The 27807-nt window shown below is 44.5% G+C and overlaps 1 protein-coding gene across 1 annotated transcript in view; it reads right to left on the bottom strand.

Moving 5' to 3' along the window:
- The window catches only part of LOC124775979 (protein Wnt-10b-like), a 428525-nt gene that overhangs the window by 92243 nt on the left and 308475 nt on the right, over window positions 1-27807 (bottom strand). The window contains exon 3 of the mRNA XM_047250820.1: window positions 27194-27543. Within this exon, the coding sequence (XP_047106776.1) occupies window positions 27194-27543 (350 nt within the window). The remainder of the gene's footprint in view (window positions 1-27193; window positions 27544-27807) is intronic.

The following is a 27807-nucleotide window of genomic DNA, read 5'->3' as shown; positions in this document are numbered from 1 at the left end:
CTAAGTTGTAGGGGACTGATGACCATAGATGTTAAGTCCCATAGTGCTCAGAGCCATTTGAACCATTTTTGAATCAGGAGCACATTTTACTTCCCAATAACTGCTCATTTTCTCGGTCTGCCTTGTTCTCTCTGTGTTTGCTTTGGTCCTGCAGCGCAACAAAGCACTATGGTGTCAAACCAACTTTGGGGTTGATAGTAGTCTTGATTTTATCAGTTCCATGTAGCTAGACCTTTCCTCCAATAGTGTGTATAGATTTTGTTTTACCTATTTCCATTCGTCACTGACTTCGCTCAGCCAGTTATTCCCTGGTAAACACGTTGCGTGCCTTACCTTCTTGGCCAACATCTTGTTGCCCATCTATGTGATGGACGCAGCAAATCATCTCCTCTTCCGTATCTTGCTTGCAGTTGGCTATCTCTGGCCTTGATTTACGAATCCAAGCTTTCTTCACCGCGGTGTAGAATCACTTGAACGCTGTCGTCATCTTCAGTGCATAGAATGCAGCATTTCTGATTGTCGACAAATACTGTCGCGATTTAACAACTGTCGATTTTCAGCTTCTATAGGTTCTTTTTGAAGTACGAGTACATTGTACTTTCTCCAGTATTTGTCGTATCTCCATTAGCTCACCTGTAGCCTACTTTTTATATTCCCATACTGCCGACCCCATCAAGGTATCGGAAATTGTCTGCATTTTCTACAACTTTGCTTGCAAGCTTCTAAATAATATCTGCATTCAACAGCTTTGTCTCACTGTATGCTGCTTTGCTGCCATGTTTTGCAGAAGCGAGGTTTTCAACAATTGACCGTGGGACTCATGGACAAAAAGTCAGTGTTAGGATGGAGGGGGGGGGGGGGCTGATGTTTTTGAAATGGACCGTAGCGGGAGCTCCCTGTGTGGCGTCGCGGCGCGAGGAATGCGGCCAGTTATTAATGACGGGGCAACCCGGACCACAATGGGCGCCCGGCCTTATTACCGTCCATTTAAAAATTATGATAATGCATTTCGACACATTTAATTACCTATAGAATACGCCTCAAGTTAAAGAGCAGTTAAAGCCCGCGGTGGCCAGCATTCTGAACACTCATCCTGTGCATTAACATACTTGTCTCGCAGCTCTCTGGCCCTCTGAGCGCTGACCGTCCGCTCGCCCCTCCACTACATTCCCCCTCCCCTCCTCTCCTTCATCCCCTCCACCACCATCAGACTACCCCACTGTTACCGCAGGTGTAATTGAGCCAGGCGAGCAGCGAAATTGGCTGTTGCCCGTGGTACCTGGTGGATGTCCAACTGCCATTAATTCCTTCACGCGCTCTCGCCAAATTGCTTCGGTGGCGGACTAAAAACTGCCCATCTTGTAGAGTCTGTCTGGAAAACGCTGAGGGGGGGGAGGTGAGGACACTGTCTTATCAACTGCCGCAAAGCCGCCGGAAACGTGCTGCAAAACTCACGTGCCTTTCACACTGCCTGCAGACTAATCAGTACCGCAATTAAGAACTTGTAACCTATCTCTCTATTATGTTTGTACGAGTAACTACAACACCCTGCATCATCACTTTTGGGAGTTTTAGTTACGTTGTAATAATTGAATGTTTTTCTAAGAATGGGAACAATGATAATATTCTCCACAAAATGCTAAGAAACTGTGTATAAAATCTGTTGATGAATTACAAAGAAAATGTGTCTAAACACTATGGGACTTATCATCTGAGGTAATCAGTCCCCTAGACTTAGAAGTACTTAAACCTAACTAACCCAAGGACATCACACACATCCAAGCCCAAGGCAGGATTCCAACCTGCGACCGTAGCAGCAGCGCGGTTTCGGACTTAGGCGCCTAGAACCGCTTGGCCACAGCGGCAGGCGATGAATTACACGTATAATTTTGAAGTGCTTATTATTATCAAACTGATGTCTGTAATGTTCTATTATAAAATATGGGTAATGTACTTCTTAATGTATCTGGTAAAACGTCAAAATTTAAGCTGCTAGAAACTTCCTGAATTGTAGCTTAAGTTAAAGCAACGTTGCTGAGAAAAAATATACAGACGATTTCACTCGTCTTCGCAGTTCCATTTTGAAGGTAGCTTTTACACAACAGATGTAAGCTGAGTGTAAGTTGGCTGCCTTAATAGTTATCTATTTTGTCGGAATTAGTCGGATTCATTATTTCACAAGGTCGACCATCCTGTCTCCGTATCATTTCCTCAGTTTATGTTGTGTTTTAAATGTGTTTCGGTGGAAAAAATAGGAGAGGCTGTTGGCAATTTGTTCGGAGACGGACGATCAAACACTATCAGTGTTCTTTCGTTAACTGCTTCACAACAAAAACCCAGAATCCCCTGAGATATTTTATCCTATAGTTTCGCTTGCTATACGTAAATATTTTATTTTGAGAATTACGTAGATATGATCGGTTAATGTTTTCGAACAATAACGCCTGCCGGCCTGCTCACTCGCTTGTTGCAGTTCCAGTTATAAGACAACGTTCTGAAGCTGGACCCTAATAACGTAAGGTTTCAATACAGCAAGAGTAGTTTCATTGAGTTGCACTTCATGGTGCTATCTAAAGAGATTGTCCGACATCAATGTGGGCTGCCTCCATGTTGCGACTGTTGAATTATGCAAAGTCATATATCTTGTTAACTGCCAATTGACGTGGCCTCTTTTAGAAACGTTCGCAGTGAACGTGTCAGTGGGAGACTGGAGCTAACGCCACTATTTTCTGTACCTCCATAAGCCATGGACCTCGCCGAGGTCAGATAACGTGCGTACCTCAACCATTCTAACAACCGTTTCGTAGGTGTAACCACATTGAACGGGTGTCGATAGAGAGGCCAAACTAACATATGGTTCCAGAAGAGTGGCTGTAGCCTTTTCACTAGTTGCAGGAGCAACAGTTTTGATGACTGAATGATCTGGTACTGTAACAGTAACCAACGACTCCTTACAATGTTGGTACAACAAATAGCTGAAAGCAGGTGGAACTAAAACCATTATTTCTCCCCAGGGCATGTAAATCTGCTCAATGGTTGAATGACGATGGCATTCTCTTCGGTAAAATATTCTGAAGGTAAAATAGTTTCCTATTTGGATCTCCGAGCAATGACTACTCAGGAGGACATTTTCACCAAGAAAACCAGAACTGGCTTTCTCAGGGCGGAGTATGCAATTTTAGATTCCATACTAGTGCAGTTAGAGAATTTAAAAATGAAAGTGGATAGTCTGAAGTTAGGTACAAAGGGAAATAGTGAAGTGCAGTGGCAGAAAGAATAGAACTTCTGGTTGGATGAGTAAAGGTTTATCGACACAAAATCAAATATAGGTGTTACAGAAGAAGGTCTAGTAAAGAATAAGAAATAAATAATCTGGTAAACTACGACAAACGGATTATAGTAGCCATGATAGACACGGAGCGAATAGCCTACCACATTAGTATAAGTTTATAGGCCTACTAGGACCGTAGCTGATAAAGAGACAAAAGAAACTACTCGGCTGATTAAGGGAGATGTAATTTGAATTGTGATGAGAGACTGAAAATTCAGTAGCAGGCAAAGAAAGAGAAAGGGAAATAGTAGAACATGGTTTGAGGGAAAGGAATGAAACGAGCAGTCGCCTGATAGAACTTAGCACAGAACACAATTTAATGATTTTTAACGAATGATTTAAGAATACTGAAAAGAAGGCTGTGTCCGCAGAAGAAATCTGAACGAACCGGAAGATTTCAGACTGATTATGTAAAGATAAGGCACATTTTTAAAAACCAGATTTTCAAGCTGCAGATTTGTTTCCAGAGACTGATTTAGACTTTGACCATAATTCCTTATTTTTGAGCTACAGATTAGAATTGAAGAGGCTGCAAAAAAGTAGAAATGAGGGAGATGGGTAGGTTCTTGAGAATTTCAAAAAGAGTATTAAGTGATGATACCCTCGAAGAGTAGAAAGGAATATTACAAAAGAAGAATAAGCAGTTTTCGTATAGGAAATAATGAACACACGCAGCAGCTGATCTGATAGGCGAAAAGAGAAGGCTGGTAGAAATCCTTGTGTAGCACACGAGAGTCTGAATTTAACTGAGGAAAAGAGAAAATACAAAAGTGAAGCAAATAAAGTTGGTCAAATGTAATATGGACGTCTAGAAAAGGAGACGGACAGGAAGTGCAGTATGGCTAAGTAGGAATGGATAGAGGAGAAATTCGTGGCTGCAGAAGCATGCATTGCAATGTGAAAGATACATGCCACAGAGAGGAAAGTCAACGAAACTTTTGGAGGAACATGAGGCACCCCTATGAATATTAAGAGCTCACATGAGAAGCGAGTACTAAGGAAAGAAGTAAAGGCTGAACGGTGAAATGATATGTAGAAAGGTAGTACAAGGGAAACGAACGTGAAGACAATATCACAAAAAGGGAAGAGGAAGAAAACGAAGATGCGGTGGGAGGTATGACACCGTGAAGTGAATTTGACAGCTCACTGAAAGACCTACATCGAAACAATGTCTCTGAAGCAGACGATGTTGCTTCGGAACTGTTGACATACTTGAAGAGGCAGCCATTAAAACAGTTGCGCTTGGTATGCAAGATGTATGAGACACTCCCCCAGACTATAATTATTCCGACGCGAAAGAAGGCAGGTGACGATAGAAATGAATATCACCGAAATGTAAGTTCCATAAGTAACAAATTCCAAATGTTGGCACTCTTTATTTACAAAAGAATGGGAAAAAATCGGTAGAATTCGACCTCGAGGAACATTAGTTGGGGGGTCCGAAGAAATATAGGAACACAAGTAGCAATACTTACCTGTGACCTATCTTAGAAGATAGACTGAAGAAAGACCAACCTACGCTTATAGAATTTGTTGAGATAGAGAAAGCTTTTACAGTGTTGACTGGAATACGCTCTTTGATATTCTGAAGGCTGCAATGATAAAAAGAGGGAGTGAAATGCTCTCTATAGCTTTTGCATAAAACGGAGAGCAATTATAAGGAATTAGGAGAAATAAAAGAGAAGCAGTAGTTGAAAACGAAGTGAGGAGGGGTTATAGCGTATCCCCCGTATTGTGCAATCTGTACAATAACAGTCACTGGAGGAAGCCAAGGAGAAACGTGAAAAATACACTAAAGAACAGAGAAAAGGAATAAAACTTTAAACAATGCTGATGACTGTGCGATTCCGTCACAGACAGCAATGGAATTGGAAAAGCAGTTGAACAGAATGGAGACTGTTTTGACAAAAGATTTTATGTGAAAGAGAAACAGATTAAATACTGTGTTTTTTAAAGTGTTACATACTCTTTTCTGACGGTATTTATCCGGAGTGTAGCAGTGTATGCTAGTGAAATGTGGTATTACAAGAGAATGCTGAAGGTTAGATGTATAGTTAGAATAAATAATGAAGAGTTATTGAAATGAATCAGTGTGATATGGAATTTAAGGGAGAAATAAAAGAAGTGATCTGTTGATAGGACACTTACAATTTTGTACAAGGAGAGCATCTCTAGTAAGCAGGTTCAAGTCGTCGCAGTGGTCAAGCAGCGATGTAAAGGCTTGCACAGGGTAGGCTAATGTGAAGAACTCCTTCAGAAAATTGTTGGAGAGAAAATCGGAGGGAAAACTTACGAAGTGTGAGTGAGTTTTAGGTATTGTTTGGTAATTATTGTTCAATACGAACAATACATTGCAAATCTGAGTTACATTAACGATTACCGTTATAAAATTCTCCTTTGATTTAAGCTAAATGAGACTGATATGTATCAATATTCAATAGACACATTTTCGTGTAGTCAACATGGTTAGGGTTTTTGTAAAGTGTGCACCCCCTCTGTTTTTACCTGTTAGCAAATTTCCCCCCGCTATCCTGTCTTGAACTAAACAAAGTTCGCAAGAACTTGGGTAACCACTCAAATACAGCTCAGGTACCGCTCAATGCCATTGTGAAAATGCTCATCTGAGGGTGTCGTGAAAAATATAAAAAGTAAAAGAACTAAAGTCAGTTGACCTCCAAGATAGTACATCATTTTTTCCAAACCTCAGACAGATTCAAGGAGTCTGATTGTCAGGTAATGCGATATTCTAAAACTCTTCGTCTTTTCTTTTTCATTCGTCCATAGAGCTTCTACCTGGCAACCATGAGGGAATCGCCAGAAGTCGCCCTGTTCGTGACATACGTTTCGAGCATAGCGTCGTCGACACTTTCCAGGTCGCTCTTCATATTTTCTCCCAGTCTGTGCTTCATCGTCTATAAATAGTGATGTTTTGTGTGACAGAAACAAATATCATGATCGTGTAATTTCGTTGCATGACAGACTTGTCTTATTCTAAACTGAGTGGCTGAAAGCCTCGGAAAAGATTGTCTCATACGACGCTGGAATGTTGTGTCTAGGTACTGCGAGTGGAAAGAGTGTAGGTACGGTATCAGAGCAGTCTATCAGTTAGAAGCGTGTAGTGTTTACAGCAGTACGTCCCGACTTAACCGACTTTGAACGTGAGATGATAATCGGATGGATCAATGCATATCGGAAATTACTCGAGAATTCCCGAGGTCAACAATGTTTAAGATGAGTCTTCAACATTGCAGAGGCAGTGTTTCTATGCGTGTAAACCGCCATCAAGTGTTTGGCGAATGGACTTCACGTCGCCTTCACAGAACCACTCGCAGCGATCGATGGTCTATCCATCCGTCGTCATCGGATACAAGTCGATTCCGAGTAAGCGCACCTTCTTCCCTCATAGAATGACCATTTCAGCTCAACTTATGGATGTGTTTCTGGTGGCTGAACAGAACGATCCTGGCATAAAACATGCGTCCACACAAGTCGCACTGAATGTTTGGAGGAGGGTGGGGTTGCAACTGACGGAGCTTTCTTGCTTCTCGCTTGCCTTCTTTGTGTCTAAGGTGATCTCCTTCAAACAAATTGACACGGGTGGCTGTAGTGTTCCTCGGCAGCAAACAGTCCACACCACATTCTTCCCCTGTTTTTACTTTTATGCCAGTCGTCTTCATGGTGTGTTTTTCTGGTCCTTAAAGCACTTGAGAGGGGCTCCGTGGGGTCTACTGCCAGAACTGAAATCGCCGCAAAACAATTGGCGTGGAAGCCTTATATCACTCATCCGCTGAACATGGTCCAAACACGCGCTATGATGGTTTTCTCAAAGCTGTTTAGATGCATTTTCTCGAGGTCAAGTTGTCCTCCCATTTAATATTCAAGATGTATCTCATTTTTTGTCGGTGGAAGCGCTCAAGTTTTTTGACATCACGGCGATAGAGTGTCCACGTTTCACGGCCATATAGGAGCACAGAAATGACAACAGCTCTATACATCATGAATTTAGTGTGCAGCTTTAGGTCTTTATTCATGAAGACTCTACGTACGAACCGCCCAAATGCTGCATGGGCAGCCCCAATTCTTTTATCAACGTGTTGTTCGCATGGTAGATCGTTTAGACAAGATGCTTCCATACTGTGCCAAGTCACATGAAACAATATTATTTCACTTCAGTTCGAAACCGAGCGAGGTGGCGCAGTGGTTAGCACACTGGACTCGCATTCGGGACGACGACTGTTCAATCCCGTCTGCAGCCATCCTGATTTAGGTTTTCCGTGATTTCCCTAAATCGTTCCAGGCAAATGCCGGGATGGTTCCTTTGAAAGGGCACGGCCGATTTCCTTCCCAATCCTTCCCTAACCCGAGCTTGCGCTCCGTCTCTAATGACCTCGTTGTTGACGGGACGTTAAACACTAACCACCACCACCACCACCACTTCAGTTCGAAAACTGACACGAGCACTTAGAGGCTCCCGATTTGCTTGCTGTGTAGAGAAATGCATAAGTGGGCAAACTGGACAACCACGAAATCCATAAATCTCGTGTGTACATCTACGATCAGAGCTATGGAACGCAGGAAATAAAATATACAGAGACCAAAACCTGAATGAGGGCATTCTCGTTTCTATTGTCTTAGCAGAATATCTGCAATACTGAAACATAATGTTATTATACACAAGTTCTGAAGTCATCTAAACTTTTTGAACCTACATCACCTGTGTTTCATGGAAATAAATTTGCCAACTGTTTCATTTAATTTTTTTGTTACTGTTTTGTATGCATTACTTTTGTCGTCCCATAACTCTCGTCCTCGATTTAGTGCATTTATGAAATTAATAGCACTGTACCGGTGCATAATAATAATAATAATAATAATAAAGTATTAACCTAAACGTTTTATTGTTATTTCGAACTACTTTAACAAATGCCTTGAGTCCTTCCACCAAAGCGCTGCACTCTCCTTGTACCAAGAGGCATACCGAAGAGAAGGACACTTGAAGGGGTACCTCAGATTTCGCTATGGAGCACAACTAGGCCAAAACTGAAGGGTTACCAGTCTGATTCTAACTGGAATGCAGCCATTCTTACTGGTATTAAACTTACAATTCTCGCACGACTTACTTTTAAACGAGATATTCAAAATAGTGTTTCTGGAAAAGGTATACGTTCAGTGTCTGTTTACTAAAAGTTTTGAAGCAGCTCGCTCACTTAAAAAAGAACGCATCCACGAGGCCCGATTTATCTTTTCCTTGCTAATATTTTTCGTTGTGGGATGCAAATGCAGGTAAGCCGTACCCAGTTGCACTATGTCGCTTTCGTCCATTTCGCGACGAAAGTGTGGTGCGTGTAAATACTCCTGTCCGGAGAATATATTGGCGCAAACATTGCCGGGAAACAGTGGCAGCAATGCTTTCGTACATGTGGCAATTTTTATAGCACGTGTGAACAAACCTTCAGATGACTTTTACATTGCCTATCGGAGAACCCGTAATTAGATTGTAGCATGGACATAATAGTTATAGAAGCTCACCAGGCTATACTGTCTCTTTTTGGGACAAACCAGGTGGTTGGATTGTGCTACTGCTGTGAACAATATGGAGGATCAGACAGATCGGGTTAATGCTGTGACAGGAATCTTTACGTGGCCGGGTTGATAGCAGCGGGAATATAGTCAAAGCAGTATCCAGTGCCGTTCTGAAATGGTACATGATTATGCAGCGAGTAAAGAAAACTAGGAATGCAAAATTTTTGTGGACATGAAAATAAACACTCTTTATATGACAAAAATGTCGCAGGGGCACCATTTCCTTTCTGGGAGTACCCTGAAGTTTTGACGCTAGTGGTGTTCACCGACTGTGTTTACTTTACCGTGTGACGAATATTGTTTTAGAGATGTTGCTGTAAATATCGCCCGTTTACATTAATGCCCAACTAACACCTGCACGTTAATAGTTGTCTAGCGCATTCAAAACAACTACATCCTGTAATAATGGTTGCCTCTTCAGCCAAGCGGCCAACTAGTTCTTCCGGAGTGTCTATCAGTGTTCATTTCATTTCCCTCCACCAAAAGAACCCTATAAGAGATCAGCAACATCTATGAAACAGCATCACCAAGTACTTTGAACACCGTCTCTCAACAACACTAGCGTGAAAATTTAACTCCGAAATATTGTGTACGCAATTTTTTTACACCCTGCAGATGGATTTTGGCTCCTATTCGTTTTAACCAGTTTAGCACCATTGCATATGGGATAAGAGCTTTGTGTACTAATGGTCCCGCGTTCGATCCCAGATTTTGAATAACAAATTATCTTCTATGGCGGCCGAAGACCTTCGCAATAAAGACCGTCTAACTAAAGAACGGTTAGTCTTAAAAGGCATGTGTAACTACTGAGCAGATTAATGTAAAAAAAGAGAGATGAAAAACTGAAGGCGAACAGAACGACCAATTTTATTTTATCAAGAGAACCGGTGTCGGAGAAATGTAATTGACAGTGTTCTTGTTAGCAGAATGCAGACTGAAGAAAAATCAGATTGCCTTCTTGGCATGTGTAGACCCATAGAACGCCTTCGACAATTCGCGTTGCAAAGGGCATGAGGCATTAGTTGCAGCTTACTGTCACGTTTGTTCATCGTGTACATCGAAGAACCCATTAAGAAAGGAAGGAGAGCACATAGCAATGTTAACCTTCCCAGATGACGCAGACCTCGTGGCTGCCTGTAAGGAACACTTAGAACTGTTGAAAGGAATCATGGAATAATTAGCAAGTAGTATATGACTTAAGAGTAGCCAAAGCGAAAAGGAGGTGATGAAAAGCAGTAGAAAGGAGAAGAAGGACATGTGTAACATAGGAATAGAGAAAGACACAGTAGTTTATTAAAAATAAATCTCCCATGCATCGAGCAAGTCCCCACATGATGGCCGAAGCAACGAACATACGAGAACCACATTAGCAGAGGCTGTGCTACTAATATGGGAATGAGGAAGTTAATTACGTCCAATGTTCAGCCTTGTACGGAACTGAAACTTGGACCACAAGAAATCCAGAGATGGAGAAATTGGGAGCTCTTAACTTAGATGCTGTCGAAGATAATGTGGGCAGATAAAATACACAGTTAAGAGTTGTTGAAAAGAATAGCTCACCAAAGGAGACTGGTACGTCCTTACTAGAACAAGGCACAAGTTACTGGTATAGCTGCTTCACCGATCAGGACTGGTTAACTTGACCCTGATAGGAGGAGCAGAGTAGTCAAGCAGTAGGAGCATAGAATATACCCAATAGCTTGCACAGGATGAGCAAAACAAAACTTGTTCCGAAAAAAAAGAGATGCCCCACAAAGGAATTAGCTGAATGGAACTGGAAACGGTAGATGTGATGTACCTGTACAGGCAAACAATTACAATTTTAAAAAAATGAATGATTTATTCACCAGGAAGAGGTTAAAAAAAAACAGCAAGTCAATAATTTGTTGGTCCACTTCTGACTTTTGTGCAAGCAGTTATTCGGCTTGGTTCAAAAAATGGCTCTGAGCACTATGGGACTTAACATGTATGGTCATCAGTCCCCTACAACTTAAAGCTACTTAAATCTAACTAACCTAAGGACATCACACAACACCCAGTCATCACGAGGCAGAGAAAATCCCCGACCCCGCCGGGAATCGAACCACTTGAAGCCGTGCGCGGGAAGCGAGAAGGCTACCGCACGACCACGAGCTGCGGACTATTCGGCTAGGAATTGATTGATAGAGTTGTTGGATGTCATCCTGGTGGATATCGTGCCACGTTCTGCCCAGTTGGCGCGTTATATCGTCAAAATCGCGAGCTTATTGGAGGGCCCTGCCCATAATGCCCCAAACGTTCGCAACTGGTTAGAGATCGGGCGACCATGATGTCCAAGTAGAGTTTGACAAGCACGAAGAGAAGCGGTATAAACCCTAGCCGTGTGCGAGCGGTCATGATCTTTCTAAAATGTAAGCTCAGGAAGGTTTACTGTGTAGGGCAAAAAAATGGGGCGTAGAAAGTCGTCAGTCTACCGCTGTGCTAAAAATTATGTTACATCCACCATGATCTGTAGCTCTTGTACATAATTCCTAGTTTTCGTGAAAAAAGAAAAAAATTGTTTTACTGTTGATGCACTGTAGAGAATATTGATAAAATGTGACAAGTGAATATTATGTATACTCCTACACAGCTTGCGACATATCAGAGACAGTATTGCTCCATTCCTCAAACCTTCAGCTCGTTACTAGCTGCTGGGTTCAAATGACTCTGAGCACTATGAGACTTAACATCTGAGGTCATCAGTCCTCTAGAACTTAGAACTACGTAAACCTAACTAAGCTACGGACATCACACACACCCATGCCCGAGGCAGGATTCGAACCTGCGACCGTAGCAGTAGCGCGGTTCTGGACTGAAGCGCCTAGAACCGCTTGGCCATCACGGCCGGCACTAGCTGCTGGGAATCTACTGTCCAGAAACAGCGATTCGATTCTGGCCCCCCACAGCTCTGAGCAGCTACAAATATGACACGGCGCACACGATTGTTTTAAACGCTGACTTGCTCCGAGAATAGCGATCTCAGATTCAGAAAGAAAAACTGTCGGATCGGGGGGAGTATTTATTTGCTTGGTGAATTGCCTGAAGAGATTAAGGTCGTAAAACAACGACCAAAACTGATGAAATCAATTTCTTCCATATTTTGATACGTTCTAAAAGAGAACAGTACGTCATAGTGTTTTTTGTACGCGCAGTTTTCGTCATGGGCCGGTGTTCCTCGGGCGCACTGGAAAAGCTCGCAGAAGCAGATGGTATCACCGTCTTTATTTCTGAGCGAAATGCATTTATAATGAGGCGAATAGTTGACGCTCGCGTCAGCCACCGGGCCCGTTCGGGGAAGGCTGGCGAGTGCGCATGTTTAATACATGGGGCGTCTCATGTTTTATGTCAGCACGTGTCCATAAAGAACGCGGTGCCCGCCCGCTGGCGCAAGACAGATCGATAGCTTTCTCCCGCGTCGATCTCCGGCCTTCTGCCGCGCTCGACCACGACTTTTTTCGCCCCGCCTTCCCCCTCTCCTCCCCTCATCGGGCGGCGTGTCCCGCCGTTTTTCTTCCCCTTTCCATTTGTTGCCCCATTTCTCGATTCAGCCGCAGTAGATATATGGCGCTACGACATGTGACGCCACAGCGGGTGCAGGTAGCAGGCAAGCGGCCCACAGGTGCGTGGCGTTTCCTTTTTCCCCCGCCCGTCGATGTATCGACTGCGAATTCAGATCGCCTCCTCGACCATAAATGGCCAGACACGCCAATGATCCGCTGAATTCAGTCGCACTGTTTTGTCGTCGGCCCATATGCGCCTCGGTCGCCTTGTAAACTGGCAGATTTAGAATTCTCGGACGTTGCGGCACGACGGGCATGTGTGCAAAAACCACACTGCCGATTATGATACCCTCACGGTGCACGCGGATGCCCGAAATATCCTTCACTGTATAAAATTATCCACCGCGGCCATAAGTGTCCCGTGCTGTGGGGTCTCACCAGCCAGACACAGCTCTCACACGTGCGTTAGGACTGACGACATTGCCCTAATGCTTACAAGGGAACCTCCCCATCGCACCCCCCTCAGATTTAGTTATAAGTTGGCGCAGTGGATAGGCCTTGAAAAACTGAACACAGATCACTCGAGAAAACAGGAAGAAGTTGGGTGGAACTATGAAAAAATAAGCAAAATATAGAAACTGAGTAGTCCATGCGTAAGATAGGCAACATCATGGCTAATGTGAACACAGGAGCGCCGTGGTCCCGTGGTTAGCGTGAGCCGCTGAGGAACGAGAGGTACTTGGTTCAAGTCCTCCCTGCAGTGGAAAATTTTAATTTTTTATTTTCAGACAATTATCAAAGTTCAGGCACTCACACATAATCAACTTCGCTCTCCAATATTCCAGGACATATTCAGATTTCCTTGGACATATGCAGGATTTGGTGGTCTACACACGGAAAAATTTGAAAACGTTAAAAACATATGTTCTGACAGAGCACAGGGAAGACTGTGCGACTGTGAAACTGTTGCATTCATTTGTTGCAGTTTATGTGATAAACTTATGTTTTCATCACTTTTTTGGGATTGATTATCACATCAACAAGAAAAACAAGAAAACCTAAATCGGGCAACGTAGAAGAATCTTTTTACCCATTCGCCAAGTGTACAAGTTAGGTGGGTCGACAACATATTGCTGTCATGTGACGCACATGCCGTCGCCATTGTCGAATAGAATATATCAGACGTGTGTTCCTCTGGAGGAATCCGTTGACCTATGACCTTGCGATCAAATGTTTTCGGTTCCCATTGGAGAGGCACGTCCTCTCGTCTACTAATCGCACGGTTTTGCGGTGCGGTCGCAAAACACAGTCGCTAAACTTATTACAGTGAACAGAAACGTCAATGAACGAATGGACAGATCTTGACTTTGCGAAAACAAAGAAAGTAAACTTTTCACTCAAGGGAAGGTTTGAACCAAGGACCTCTCGTTCTGCAACTGCTCTCGCTAACCGCGGGACCACGGCGCTCCTGTGTTCACATTAGCCATGATGTTGCCTATCTTACACATGGACTACTCGGTTAGTATATTTTACTTATTTTTTCATAGTTCCACACAACTTCTTCCTGTTTTCTCGATTGTATCTGTGTTCAGTTTTTCAAGGCCTATCCACTGTGCCAATTTATAACTAAATCTGAGGGGGGTGCGATGGGGAGGTTCCCTTGTTAGTAACTGCTTGGCTTAGACAAAGTTTCACAAAAATATTTCATATATATATATATATATATATATATATATATATATATATAATTTCGTAATTTGTAATGCATACTGCATCGATACGCAGGCGCCGGCCAGAGTGGCCGTGCGATTCTAGGCGCTACAGTCTGGAACCGAGCGACCTCTACGGTCGCAGGTTTGAATTCTGCCTCTGGCATGGATGTGTGTGATATCCTTAGGATAGTTAGGTTTAATTAGTTCTAAGTTCTAGGCGACTGATGACCTCAGAAGTTAAGTCGCATAGTGCCCAGAGCCATTTGAACCATTTTTTGATACGCATGCGCTAGCATGCGCTACGTATAGTATTCCAAAACGCCACGCATAAATACAGAATATTTCTGGGGCTCATACCTCGGGTTTTGTTGGTGACAGAAAGATAGCGTAATGTGTTTTAGATAGCTCTTGGGCCAGGGATCCAACAGAAGAATCTCTCCCTAAGTGTCCAACAGCACAGGGTTAAAGTTTGAATTTTACACACTTCCTCCACCTTAGGCATATGGAACAAATCGATTGGTTCTTTTTGCATTAGATGTGATCTACGGTGGGCCTAAAGGGGCTCCACAGGGGGGGGGTTCCTGGAAAAACTCGAAGAACATGATTTTTAGGTACCAAAACCGAGCCGCGGATTCCAAGACAGCTATGCACAGTAAATGGCTGTAATTTTTACGATAAGTTCCTAAGATAACGTCTTTGAATAGCCTTGAAAACTTTCTTGATATCTTTACCCATTTCCGACATACAGAGATCCAAATTTACCCTACTCGTACACATAAAATACACATTAAAATCCGATGTGAGGCGAAAACGTAGTTTACAATGTGTCCTAGCACGGAGAAATACGGTGTAAAGTGACGGCAAACCTGTTTATGAGCCCCAACATTTCTAATTTTCTCGTCGTGCTCATTTCAAGAAACTTATGTGGAGTCAGTAATATATTGTCCGTCTCTTGCCGTATTGTACGATCGCAGAACTTCGGCAGTAAACCTCTCCGTGAAACAGATGGTTCGGAGATGTTTCATTCTGAGAGCGCCAAGCTTCTTTGGAACTGGATTAATTGCATAGTTCTTGTCTGAAGTGTATCGCCTGTCTCATATATCTTGCGTATCTGAGAGAGTAGTTCCGTCATGGATGGTTCTCAAAAGGAAGGCTCTAATACAAACATCAAAAAAAGTTTTGCATCACCTCGGTTCCGAGAATTCCGGGACCTGTGCAGAAATTTGGAATATAGATCAACATAAGCATCATTTCCGTCTTTTTTATTGCTCATGAAAACCAAACATTGCATGTTGTACCACCATACAGCGATGGTCCAGATTGCTGCACACAACGGTACGTCTAATACCCAGTAGCACGACATCTTGCATTGATGCATGCCTGTATTCGTCGTGCCATATTATCCACAAGTTCATCAAGGTACTGTTGGTCCAGATTGTCCCACTCCTCAACGGTGATTCGGCGTAGATCCCTCAGAGTGGGTGGTGGGTCACGTCGTCCATAAACAACCCTTTTCAATCTATCCCAGGCATGTTGGATAGGATTCGTGTCTGGAGAACATGCTGGCCACTCTAGTCGAGCGATGTCGTCATCCTGAAGGATGTCATTTACAGGATGTGCACGATGGGGGCACGAATTGTCGACCATGAAGACGAATGCCTCGCCAGTATGTTGCCGACATGGTTGCATTATCGTTCGGAGGATGGCATTCACGTATCGTACAGCCGTAACGGCGCCTTCTTTTGTATCCCGCCTGGAAAGCGGCGCGTGGGTCTGCTCCTGTAAACTGAAGGGTAGGCCGAATGTAGGAAGTGAGTAGGAGCAGGAAAAGGTGAAATGCTTCGGTACTGCAGTTACATCTGGTTTTGCTATATCACTATACAATAACTTGAATACATCAATTGTACTTAACTTTGGCTGAGATGAGCACGTAGGTGCGAAGCTGTACATCAAGTTACAAAGGCAAAATTTGTAGTGGCTCGCCCACTGTGAAACAGAAACAATGTTGCTTGGTCGTCTACACGGAATCAAATGGGCTGAATCTGGAGCGGGGCTCTTAGAGCTGCACAGCGCCGGCTAGAGGGCGCTGTCGTCGGTGTCGGAGTCTTAGTGTCAACGTAGCAGAGCGCACCTACGATGTGGCATCGTAGCTATCGATACCACACCTTCCATGACCACCAGCGCTGTACGTCGGCTCCACATAATGCCACACGAAAACAGCCGGGAACCTCCACCTTGCTGCTCTCGCTGGACAGTGTGTCTAAGTTGTTCAGCCTGACCAGGTTGCCTCCAAACATGTCTCCGACGATTATCTGGTTGAAGGCACATGCGACACTCATCGGTGAAGAGAACGTGATGCCAATCCTGAGCGGTGCATTCGGTGTGTTGTTGGGCCCATCTGTACCGCGCTGCATGGTTGCAAAGATGGACCTCGCCATGAACGTTGGGAGTGAAATTGCGCAACATGCAGCCTATTGCGAACAGTTTGAGTCGCAACATGACGTCCTGTGGCTACACGAAAAGCATTATTCAACATGGTGGCGTTACTGTCAGGGTTCCTCCGAGCCATAGCCCGTAGGTAGCTGTCATTCACTGCAGTAGTAGCCCTTGGGCGGCCTGAGCGAGGCATGTCATCGACAGTTCCTGTCTCTCTGTATGTCCTCTATGTCCGAACAACATCGCTTTGGTTCATCCCGAGACGCCTGGACACTTCCCTTGTTGAGAGCCCTTCCTGGCACAAAGTAACAATGCGGGCGCGATCGAATCGCAATATTGACCGTCTAGGCATGGGTGAACTACAGACAACACGAGCCGTGTAACTCCTTCGTGGTGGAATTACTGTAACTGTTAAGCTGTCGGACCCCCTCCGTCTAAAAGGCGTTGCTCATGCATGGTTGTTTACATCTTTGGGCGGGTTTAGTGACATCTCTGAACAAAGGTCCTGTGTCTGTGATACAATATCCACAGTCAACGTCTGTCTTCAGGAGTTCTGGAAATCGAGTGATGTTAAACTTTTTTATGTGTGTATAACGTCGTCTATTCCAGTGGCCTTGTTGCCACTTAGGTCTTCGAGTACTCTGTTAAATTCTTCACACAGTGTCATACCTCCTAACTCATCGTCATTTACTTCTTCTTCCCATTCTTTAATAATGTCTTCTGGTTCGTTTCGCTTCACTACCCTTTCTACATGCCTTCCATCTTTCAATCTTCCATCTTTGCTTGATACAGGTCTGCCATCTGAACTCTTACTGTTCATACAGTCGCACCTATTGTCTCCAAAAATGTCTTAAATTTTCTTATATGTAGATGTCATCTTATCATCTTACTAGTAATCATACATGCTTCTACAGCCTTGTATTTCTCCTCTACATATTCCTGCCTTATAATTTTGCATTTTCTGCTAAAACCATCTTTTAATTGTCTGTATTCCGTTTCTTCTTCGTCGTTTTCTATTTTTTTTCTTTTTTTCTTTTGCTGCCTGTATCTCAGTATTTCTTTCGGGTCTTGTCGTTTTGCCTGTTTGATCTACTGCTACTACTAATACATATTCAGAGGCTACCTACAGTATTTGCATTCTATTGCATTTCTTTCCCTTGCTTCAGTCACTCGTTTCCTTTTGCAGCTTTAAAATGCAGATCATAACCAATCAGTAACGGTCAGAATGTTGTACATTTGCCCGTGGAAATGTTTTGCACTGTCGCATCGTGTATTGAAAGTATACACACTCTCTCATGACTCTTAAACGAAGTGTTAGAAATTATTAAGTTGTGTTCTGTACAAAACTCTGCCCCTTTTATTCGTTTCTCCCAGTCTATGTTCTCCTATTATTCTTCCTTCTCTTAGTCATCGTACTACCGACTTCCAGTTCTCCAAATCAATTGGGTTATCGTACCTTTCACTCATCGAAAAATCTTCCAATCTCTTCTGCGCCTGCGGAGCTAGTGGACAAATAAACGTGTGCAATTGCTTTGGATTTTGCCATTACTTCGAATAACTGTTACCACGGTTTCTAGCGATTTATCTTCAATAAGGTAACCGAATGGTAATGAATATCTACGTCTATTTTTGTGCAATACATTATGTATATTAAATAAAAAACTGGATTTTTTTAAAATTATTACGAGAATGGAGTACAGCATTTATTATTTTTCAACGCAATCCCTCTCACGTTCTGTGCCAGTGCTGGACGACTTTCTCAATTCAATATGCAAAAAACTCTTGGGAGCATGTGCGTAACCAGTTATGCACTGCTTCCAGAAATTCCTCATCTTCAACGTACCTTCTACAGAAAGATCTTCTTTCAGTGGTTGAAAAATATGAAGGTGCCACATCCGGAGAATATGGTGAGTGAGGCAATTAGACGAACATGCGGCCTCCCTGCACACGTCCATGCGCCTTTCTTTCATTTCTGATGTTTTGGAGTCCACCTAACACACACTTTCTTGAACACCAGTACGTCATGGAAAATATGATGGGCTGATCCGACTCTAACGTTCATCGTTACTGCAACATCGCTCATTGCAATACGCCTATTTTCCTGAATCTCTCATTAACTCCCATAAAGTTTTCATCCGTAACTACAGGCAGAGCGTCCTGGGAGTGGCGAATCTTCAAATCTTGTTACAAGCCGTTTGAATTTATCTGTCAAATCGTACCCTTGTGTTCGATTCAAACAACTTTCACCATATTGCACTACCATCCGACAGTGAATTTCGACTGGTTTCAACACTTCAGTTAACAGGGATCTAATGACACACCGCTGCTCCACGCTTGTGCAAACCTGCAAGGATGCCGCCGTCATGTTTCACAAATTCTCAGCATCTCGTTGGCGAGGCAGGCGTGTCATCCCCATCTGATGATAGTTCAAGGGCACTCTCAAAACATAAGAAAGAAGTACAAGACTTTGTCGACGTTTTCTTTTTTTTTATAAAACTTTTCCGTTATTCATTGAATGGGCCTTGTATACAGGATGAAAAGTATTTAAACCGATATTCTCTGGGAGGTTGTAGGGGACATCAAAACAAATATTTTTCCCTAATGTCATTTTTTCCTATGAGGTTTATTTAAACCGGTAGAGGCCGTATTACGCTCTTCATATGATTGGTGCGTACTACGTAGCGCACCACAACGGACGAGCTGCAGAGCTGGTTTATCAACAACAATATCCTAATCACCGTATCCCGCATCATACGACCTTTGATGCTGTTTACCAACGTCTGCGTGGGACCCGGGTCATTTAGCAGATTACCGGGACAAGGACGCCGTCGCACGGTAAGAACGCTGCAATTTGAGGAAACTGTATTGCAGCATGTGGAGCGGGATCTTTGAATCACCACTCGTGCAATTGCACGTAACATGGGGACGAATCGGACGAATGTAAGAACAGTCCTTCGAGTGCAACTGTTACGTCCATTTCACTTACAGCGTGTCCACAACCTGGAACCAGTTGATTATCCACCCAGAGCACAATTTTCGCAGTGGTACCTGGAACAGTGTGAAATGCATCCTACATTTCCATCCTCTGTGTTGTTTACCGATGAAGCAATGGGCGTGATGAAGTCTTCGACATGCACAATTCGCATGTTTGGAGTGAGGATAACCCACATGCCACAGTTACTAGCGCTCATCAAGTGCGGTTCTTCGTTAATGTGTGGGTCGGTTTTGTTGGGGTCTGTTTAATTGGGCCGTATCTGCTACCTAGGCCATTAAATGGCAGGCAGTATTACAATTTCCTCGCCAGAGCATTGCCAGAATTGCTGGAAGACGTCCCGCTCCCTACAAGACAACGCGTGTCGTTCCAACATTACGGGGCGCCGGCATATTTCAGTCGTCATGTGCGTCGATTCCTGGACCGACGGTTCCCAGAAACGTGGATTGGCAGAGGTTGTCCTGTACCATGCCCTGCTCGATCCCCAGATACGTCCCCTCTGGGCTTTTTTGTGTGGGGAAAGATGCGCAACCTTGTTTACGCAACTCGTTGCATCAGAAGAGGATCTGGTTACCCGCATAGTAGCAGCAGCAGGAGCAATTCAGGATACTCCTGGGGTTTTTGCCCGTGTCAGACAGAACGTGATCCGACGGTCTAACCTTTGCTTACGTGTCAATGGAGGCCTTTTTGAAAATCTGCTGCAATTGAAATTGGGTTGTGTCAATGTGTTGTCTCTCAGCCATAAAAAAATGGAAAAGTGTTTGTTGGTTTAATTAATTTGCCGCCAGAGAAATATTCCTCTACCGGTTTAAATACTACTCATAGGAAAAATGACATTAGGGAAAAATATTTGTTTTGATGTCCCCTACAATCTCCCAGAGTTTGTCGGTTTAAATACTTTTCACCCTGTATAGGCAACAAGGACGGTCGTATCACAATCCACTTGGTGTTTTTGGAATTTAGTTTCCACTCCTTATAATTGTATTGTATTGTATTGAACTGGGGACCTAGAAACGACGGTGTGGCTTCGTCCCCGCCGTAGCCCGCAGTGGTTCACAATCCCACAACAGGCTACAGCAGTCCACTCACCCCACCGCCGCCCCACACCGAACACAGGGTTATTGTGCGCTTCGGCCCCCAGTGGACCTCCCCGCGGGGAACGTCTCACACTAGACGAGTGTAACCCCAAATGTTTGCGTGTTAGAGCAATTATGGTGTACGCATGCGTGGAGACAGTGTTTGCGCAGCAATCGCCGACATGGGTGACTGAGGCGGAATAAGGGGAACCAGCCTGCATTTGCCGTGGCATCTACATCTACAGCTACATCCAGACTCCGCAAGCCACCTGACAGTATGTGGCGGAGGGTACTTTGAGTACCTCTATCGGTTCTCCCTTCTATTCCAGTCTCGTATTGTTCGTGAAAAGAAAGATTGTCGGTATGCCTCTGTATGGGCTTTTATCTCTCTGATTTTATCCTCATGGTCTCTTCGCGAGATATACGTAAGAGGGAGCAATATACTGCTTGACTCCACAGTGAAGGTATGTTCTCGAAACTTCATCAAAAGCCCGTACCTAGCTACTGAGCGTCTCTCCTGCAGAGTCTTCCACTGGAGTTTATCAAACATCTCCGTAACGCTTTCGCGATTACTAAATGATCCTGTAACGAAGCGCGCTGCTCTCCGTAGGATCTTCTCTATCTCTTCCATCAACCCTATCTGGTACGGATCCCACATTGATGAGCAATATTCAAGCAGTGAGCGAACAAGTATACTGTAACCTACCTCCTTTGTTTTAGGATTGCATTGGAAAACCGCCTTAAAAACCATCCACAGACAGGCCCCACACTGGTCCTCGACACTAATCCGCTAGGCGGATTCGTACCGGGGACCGGCACACCTTCCCGCCCGGAAAGTAGTGCGTTACACCGCACGGCTAACCGGGCGGGCACTCCTTATAATAATTGGTCTTACTTATTATTATCTAAACTTATCTTTTGGCTACACAGCCATGTAGCCCCCACATGCACTCTCGCACATGAATTAACATATAAAAATTGTCGCTATGTATCTACACTACTGGCCACTAAAATTGCTACTCCACGAAGATGACGTGCTACAGACGCGAAATTTAACCGACAGCAAGAAGATGCTGTGGTATGTAAATGATTAGCTTTTCAGAGCATTCACACAAGGTTGGCGCCGGTGGCGACATCTACAACGTGCTGACATAAGGAAAGTTTCCAACAGATTTCTCATACACAAACAGCAATTGACCAGCGTTGCCTGGTGAAACGTTGTTTTGATGCCTCGTGTAAGCAGGAGAAATGCGTACCATCACGTTTCCGACTTTGATGTAGGTCAGATTGTAGCCTATCGCGATTGCGGTTTATGGTATCGCGACATTGCTGCTCGCGTTGGTCGAGATCCAATGACTGTTAGCAGAATATGGAATCGGTGGGTTCAGGAGGGTAATACGGAACGCCGTGCTGGATCCCAACGGCCTTGTATCACTAGCAGTCGAGATGACAGGCATCTTATCCGCATGGCTGTAACGGATCGTGCAGCCACGTCTCGATCCCTGAGTCAACACATGGGGACGTTTGCCAGACAATAACCGTCTGCGCGAACAGTTCGACGACGTTTGCAGCAGCATGGACTATCAGCTCGGAGACCATGGCTGCGGTTACCCTTGACGCTGCATCACAAACAGGAGCGCCTGCGCTGGTGTACTCTACGACGAACCTGGGTGTACGAACGGAAAAACGTCATTTTTCGGATGAATCCAGGTTCTGTTTACAGCATCATGGTGATCGCATCCGTGTTTGGCGACATCGCGGTGAACGCACATTGGAAGCGTGTATTCGTCATCGCCATACTGGCGTATCACCCGGCGTGATCGTATGGGGTGCCATTGGTTACACGTCTCGGTCACCTCTTGTTCGCATTGACGGAATTTTGAACAGTGGACGTTACATTTCAGATGTGTTACGACCCGTGGCTCTACCCCTCATTCGATCCCTGCGAAACCCTGCCATTTCAGCAGGATAATGCACGACCGCATGTTGCAGGTCCTGTACGGGCCTTTCTGGATACAGAAAAATGTTCGACTGCTGCCCTGGCCAACACATTCTCCATATCTCTCACCAACTGAAAACGTCTGGTCAATGGTGGCCGATCAACTGGCTCGTCACAATACGCCAGTCACTACTCTTGATTAACTGTGGCATCGTGTTGAAGCTGCATGGGCAGCTGTACCTGTACAAGCCATCCAAGCTGTGTTTGACTCAATTCCTAGGCGTATCAAGGCCGCTATTACGTCCAGAGGTAGTTGTTCTGGGTACTGGTTTCTCAGGATCTATGCACCCAAATTGCGTGAAAATGTAATCACATGTCAGTTCTAGTATAATATATTTGTCCAATGAATACCCGTTTATCATCTGAATTTTTTATTGGTGTAGCAATTTTAATTGCCAGTAGTGTAGATTACTCTTAATGTACTGAAAATATTGCAGTTCGTTTTTACCTGCCTTTTGTTCTTAGCTGACACTCCATTTCACGCTCCACTCAAGACGAATTCAGTACAAAATGTATCTAGTGCTATAAGGTGGCCACCACTACGACTGCAATCTGATACTCACCAAAGATTAAAGTGCCCAGTCAGAATCTTTCCTTCACGGCATGTGCAATAGACTGCCATGCGCTGGAACGCAGACATCTGTCGCAAAAAGCCACGGAGAGAGAGTCCGGAAAGGGCAAGATAGCCAGCGTAACAAAGAAGACTTTTTCCCGACTGCGCCGCCATCGGTAACCGAAGCGCACGCGGGCCCTTCGGCAGGTCCTGACGACTCAATCGGCGACGTCCGGAGCGCAGTACGAGTCCCGATCGAGGTGCATGGGTTTTGTCGCGCGGAACCAGACCGCCCTGGGAAAGCACCGGTTCTTACGTCAGCCCTGAAGGGGGATTTATATCTAACATGGCATAATAGGTGCACTGCAAGTACGTACAGAGTCGGAGGATGCAAGAACACAAGTCGCTTGATGCAATATACAAGTGCACTGCTAGCCGGAGCTAGGCGACCAGCATTCAAAAGTTGGTGTGGTAAACTAGCCCCTTGTTTGTCCTGATATCGCAACTCCGTCCTTCCTTCAAATACAGCTATAGCAGTGCTCCACGAGCCTCGCTCCATGTACCGCTGTCATCGTCTCACCCCTCCGATGCCCCTCACCACAGGCCGTCCATCTTGCTTTACTACAGTGCGCGGAAGACAAACTGTCCGTAAGTCTCTGTACGACAACCAGTTGCTGGCTGCTTTTATCTTTTTGGTCATTTCACGAGGTGTGTGGGCGGAGGGGGGAGGGGTATAAGTGCAAATATTTCTCTTGGTGATTGAGGACGTTGTACTGAAAAACATTACGCCAGTATTAACATCATATGCAGATTGATAACTATAGCCATTACAAATCGTATGTTCTAGATTGGTTAGTACCTCCAGGCACGTGTGACAAGGGCTAGCCATTAATGCTTATTTTCCCCTGGACAGCAGGTAGATGTTGAAGCGTGGACGCTTGTCATACCGATAAGCGTAGTCCACTTAGTGGTGCAGTACGACCATGCAGAAAACATCAGGTCACAAAGTTTGTGGCATGTTTGTGGGAAGATTGTTCGACGTAGAGAAAAATCAACCAACAGATTGGTATAAGCACATACAAGGTGGTTGGAAATTCCCGTTACAGACTTCTAAGACTTGTAGAGGGGAGTGAGTACATCGAATTTTGATTAGGAACCCATGTCCTGAAACGTCATCTAACGAGACTACAGCACGTCAAAGTTATAGGCACGGGCGTCTGTAAATGTACGTATACACGGGGTGATTCCGTGATGATGTTACAGACTTTCTAGGATGATAGAGAACGGTACATGTATTAATTTGAAGTAAGGATCCCTGTGGCGGAAACGAACGAGCCGAAAGTTATAAACGAAAACTGTTCTGATAGCTCTGACAGTTGAATACATGTACCGGTTCTTGAGTTGCGAATACTGTAGGGTTGGTAACTTTCAGTGGTGGTAGTGTGGACAAAAACGAGAAAAAATGTCCAATAAACGCGGGCTGTAAATTGCATACCTGAGGAGCTATGAGCATTCGTTCATCTTCGCTAATGTGAAACACATCTCCTGTACTGAGCAAGTGTTCATAGCTGTTAAGGTACGCACTTTAGAGCCCAGGTTTATTGGACATTTTTTTCTTGTTTTTGTCCACACTCACATATTCCTGCACAAACTCGCCAATTCTTTCCATTAACAACAACCACGTAGGAGACCAATTTCCACCCGGAGATTATGGATAATGATCTAGACTAGTTTCACTTCATCCATCCTTGCTAGAAGGGAAAATAGGACGACAGCCGACATATGTACCAAGCAGAAAAATAAACCAACATGTGTATTTTTATCCCTGATTTACTGCGAACTCAATCAGTTTCCGAATTCCCTTATGCCGTCGTCAGACCCTCTCTGGTAGCATAGTGGCTACACATATTTTATCTGACAATATAAACGCCCTCCGTATGTTACCATAGAGGGCCTGATGATGACATAATTCCTCTGATATAAATCAGAGATGAAAATACAGCTGTTTCCGCGCGGGATTAGCCGAGCGGTCTCAAGCGCTGCAGTCATGCACTGTGCAGCTGGTCCCGGCGGAGGTTCGAGTCCTCCCTTGAGCATGGGTGTGTGTGTTTGTCCTTAGGATACTTTAGGTTAAGTAGTGTATAAGCTTAGGGACTGATGACCTTAGCAGTCAAGTCCCACAAGATTTCACACACATTAACATTAACAGCTGTTGGTTATTTATTGCTGGTTGTATCTAATCTCATATGTGGATAGAGTAAGACTTCACGACTGACACAGTGGTATACCAGGTCAGTCCATCTTACACGCCCCCCCCCCCTCCCTCCCCCAAATTGAATACAACGCACAAAGCGTTGATACAATCATGTGAAACTTTTAGGAAAGTCCTTCTTTGGAACACTCAATTTGCGCTCCACATTGACTTCAGTGCCCGTTATGTCGTCAAAGCGCTGGTCCTTCATGTGAGTATCTCTGTATTTTGTCGTTTTGTTCTATGTTCCTATCGATGACACTTTGTCCGGTCGCCCGTGATATATTTTTCCAGAAACGAGTGCGTTTTGAATTTCAGTCAAGCAGTGGCAGACGTCCCCCTGTCGATGTCTTCCGTTCTGGAGTGAAGATGTGCGAGACAAACTTTGCAGACACTTTTCTCTTCTTATAAACATTCTGGAGAATGTCTTGAAAACTTCATATGGAGATGTTCGTCTGTAGCGATTTGTGACACAGCAAGATGACATCCTACTCCCGCTACTTAGTATTACCTGCTGATATCTGACAGGTTGAATGCCCATTTGTTGTTGACAGTTGTTAGTTCAAGCTGCCAACATAGTTACTGCACTAACGTCTCTTGTATGCCTGTAGTAAAATCAGTAACAGATCATTTTGAATGGACAATCACAGACCTCAAATCATAACCTTTAATGAATGTAAATGACATTTCGAATTCTTTCTCGTTTTGGCGTCAGGTATTTTGGTTTCTTTTGACTGTCTATGAGATTTAATTTTATTTTCGTGTTGTTGTTGTGGTCTTCAGTCCTGAGACTGGTTTGAGGCAGATCTCCATCCTACTCTATCCTGTGCAAGCTTCTTTATCTCCCAGTACCTACTGCAACTGAATCTGTTTAGTGTATTCATCTCTTGGTCTCCCTCTACGATTTTTACCCTCCACACTGCCCTCCAATACTAAGTTGGTGATCCCTTGATGCCTCAGAATATGCCCTACCAACCGATCCCTTCTTCTATTCAAGCTGTGCCACAAGTTTCTCTTCTCTCCAATTCTATTCAATACCTCTTCATTAGTTATGTGATCTACCCATCTAATCTTCAGCATTCTTCTGTAGCACCACATTTCGAAAGCTTCTGTTCTCTTCTTGTCTAAATCATTTATCGTCCACGTTTCACTTCCATACATAGCTCATTTACTACTTTAAGCGTTTCATTTCCTAATAGAATTGGGGCAGCATTGCCCGATTTAATTTGACTACATTCCATTATCCTCGTTTTGGTATTGTTGATGTTTATCTTACATCCTCCTTTCAAGACACTGTCCATTCCGTTCAGCTGCTCTTCCAGGTCCTTTGCTGTCTCTGACATAATTACAATGTCATCGGCGAACCTCAAAGTTTATATTTCTTCTGCATGGATTTTAATTCCTACTCCAGATTTTTATTTTGTTTCCTTTACTGCTTGCTCAATATACAGATTGAATAACATGGGGGAGAGGCTAAAACCTTGTCTCACTCCCTTCCCAACCACTGCTTCCCTTTCATGGCCCTCGACTCTTATAACTGCCATCTGGTTTCTGTACAAATTGTAAATAGCCTTTCGCTCCCTGTATTTTTCCCCTGATAACTTCAGGATTTGAAAGAGAGTATTCCAGTCTTTTATTTTCGTATATTATTTAAAATTGCGTTAACGTATCCTGCATGCATGTCAGCGTGTAGCGCAGCGCCTTCTGCAAGTCTCGCACGGCAGCTTGTCAATACTCACGAGGCGGCCGGCCTGGTTGTTGTGCAGGTTGATGCGCGACTGCAGGTCGCCCGCGCGCTCCCTCACGTCGAGGAAGAGCCGCGAGAAGCGGACGCCGAAGTCGATGTTGTGCGAGCAGCCGCCCCACTGCCACTGGCTGGTGGCCGCGCCGCCCAGCCGCCCCCGGCCGCCGCCGCCGCCGCCCCCGCCGCCTCCGCCGCCGCCGCCCCCGCGCCGCCTCCCGCCTCGGCGCCGGCCGCCCGGCGCGGCGCATGCGCACTCGAGCAGGCGTCCCAGGCTGCAGGCACGCGCCACCGCGTGCGCCACCCCGGCCGCAGAGATGGCGTACGCGAACGCCGACTCGCGGTACCCTGCAACAGGTGCGCCCGGGGTCCGTACACGTTACTGCGCTCTTGGCAAGCAGGCGGCTTAATTTTTTCCAGAAAAGTACTGTTTTGAAATTCCGTTTCTTGAGTGGGTGTACCATGTGTGCTGTGTACAAACCATCGTTCACCTGTGTGAGTTCAATATCGCCTATAGACTACATTAGAGGTATTCATATCGTAGACAGTGCACACATTTACTCTTCAGCTGTTTCATCTTACTGTTACGAAAATGCTGCTTTTTTTCGAGCC

Source organism: Schistocerca piceifrons, chromosome 2 (assembly GCF_021461385.2).
Source record: "Schistocerca piceifrons isolate TAMUIC-IGC-003096 chromosome 2, iqSchPice1.1, whole genome shotgun sequence".
NCBI lineage: Eukaryota > Metazoa > Arthropoda > Insecta > Orthoptera > Acrididae > Schistocerca > Schistocerca piceifrons.
This window is presented reverse-complemented; position numbering and strand designations above follow the sequence as displayed.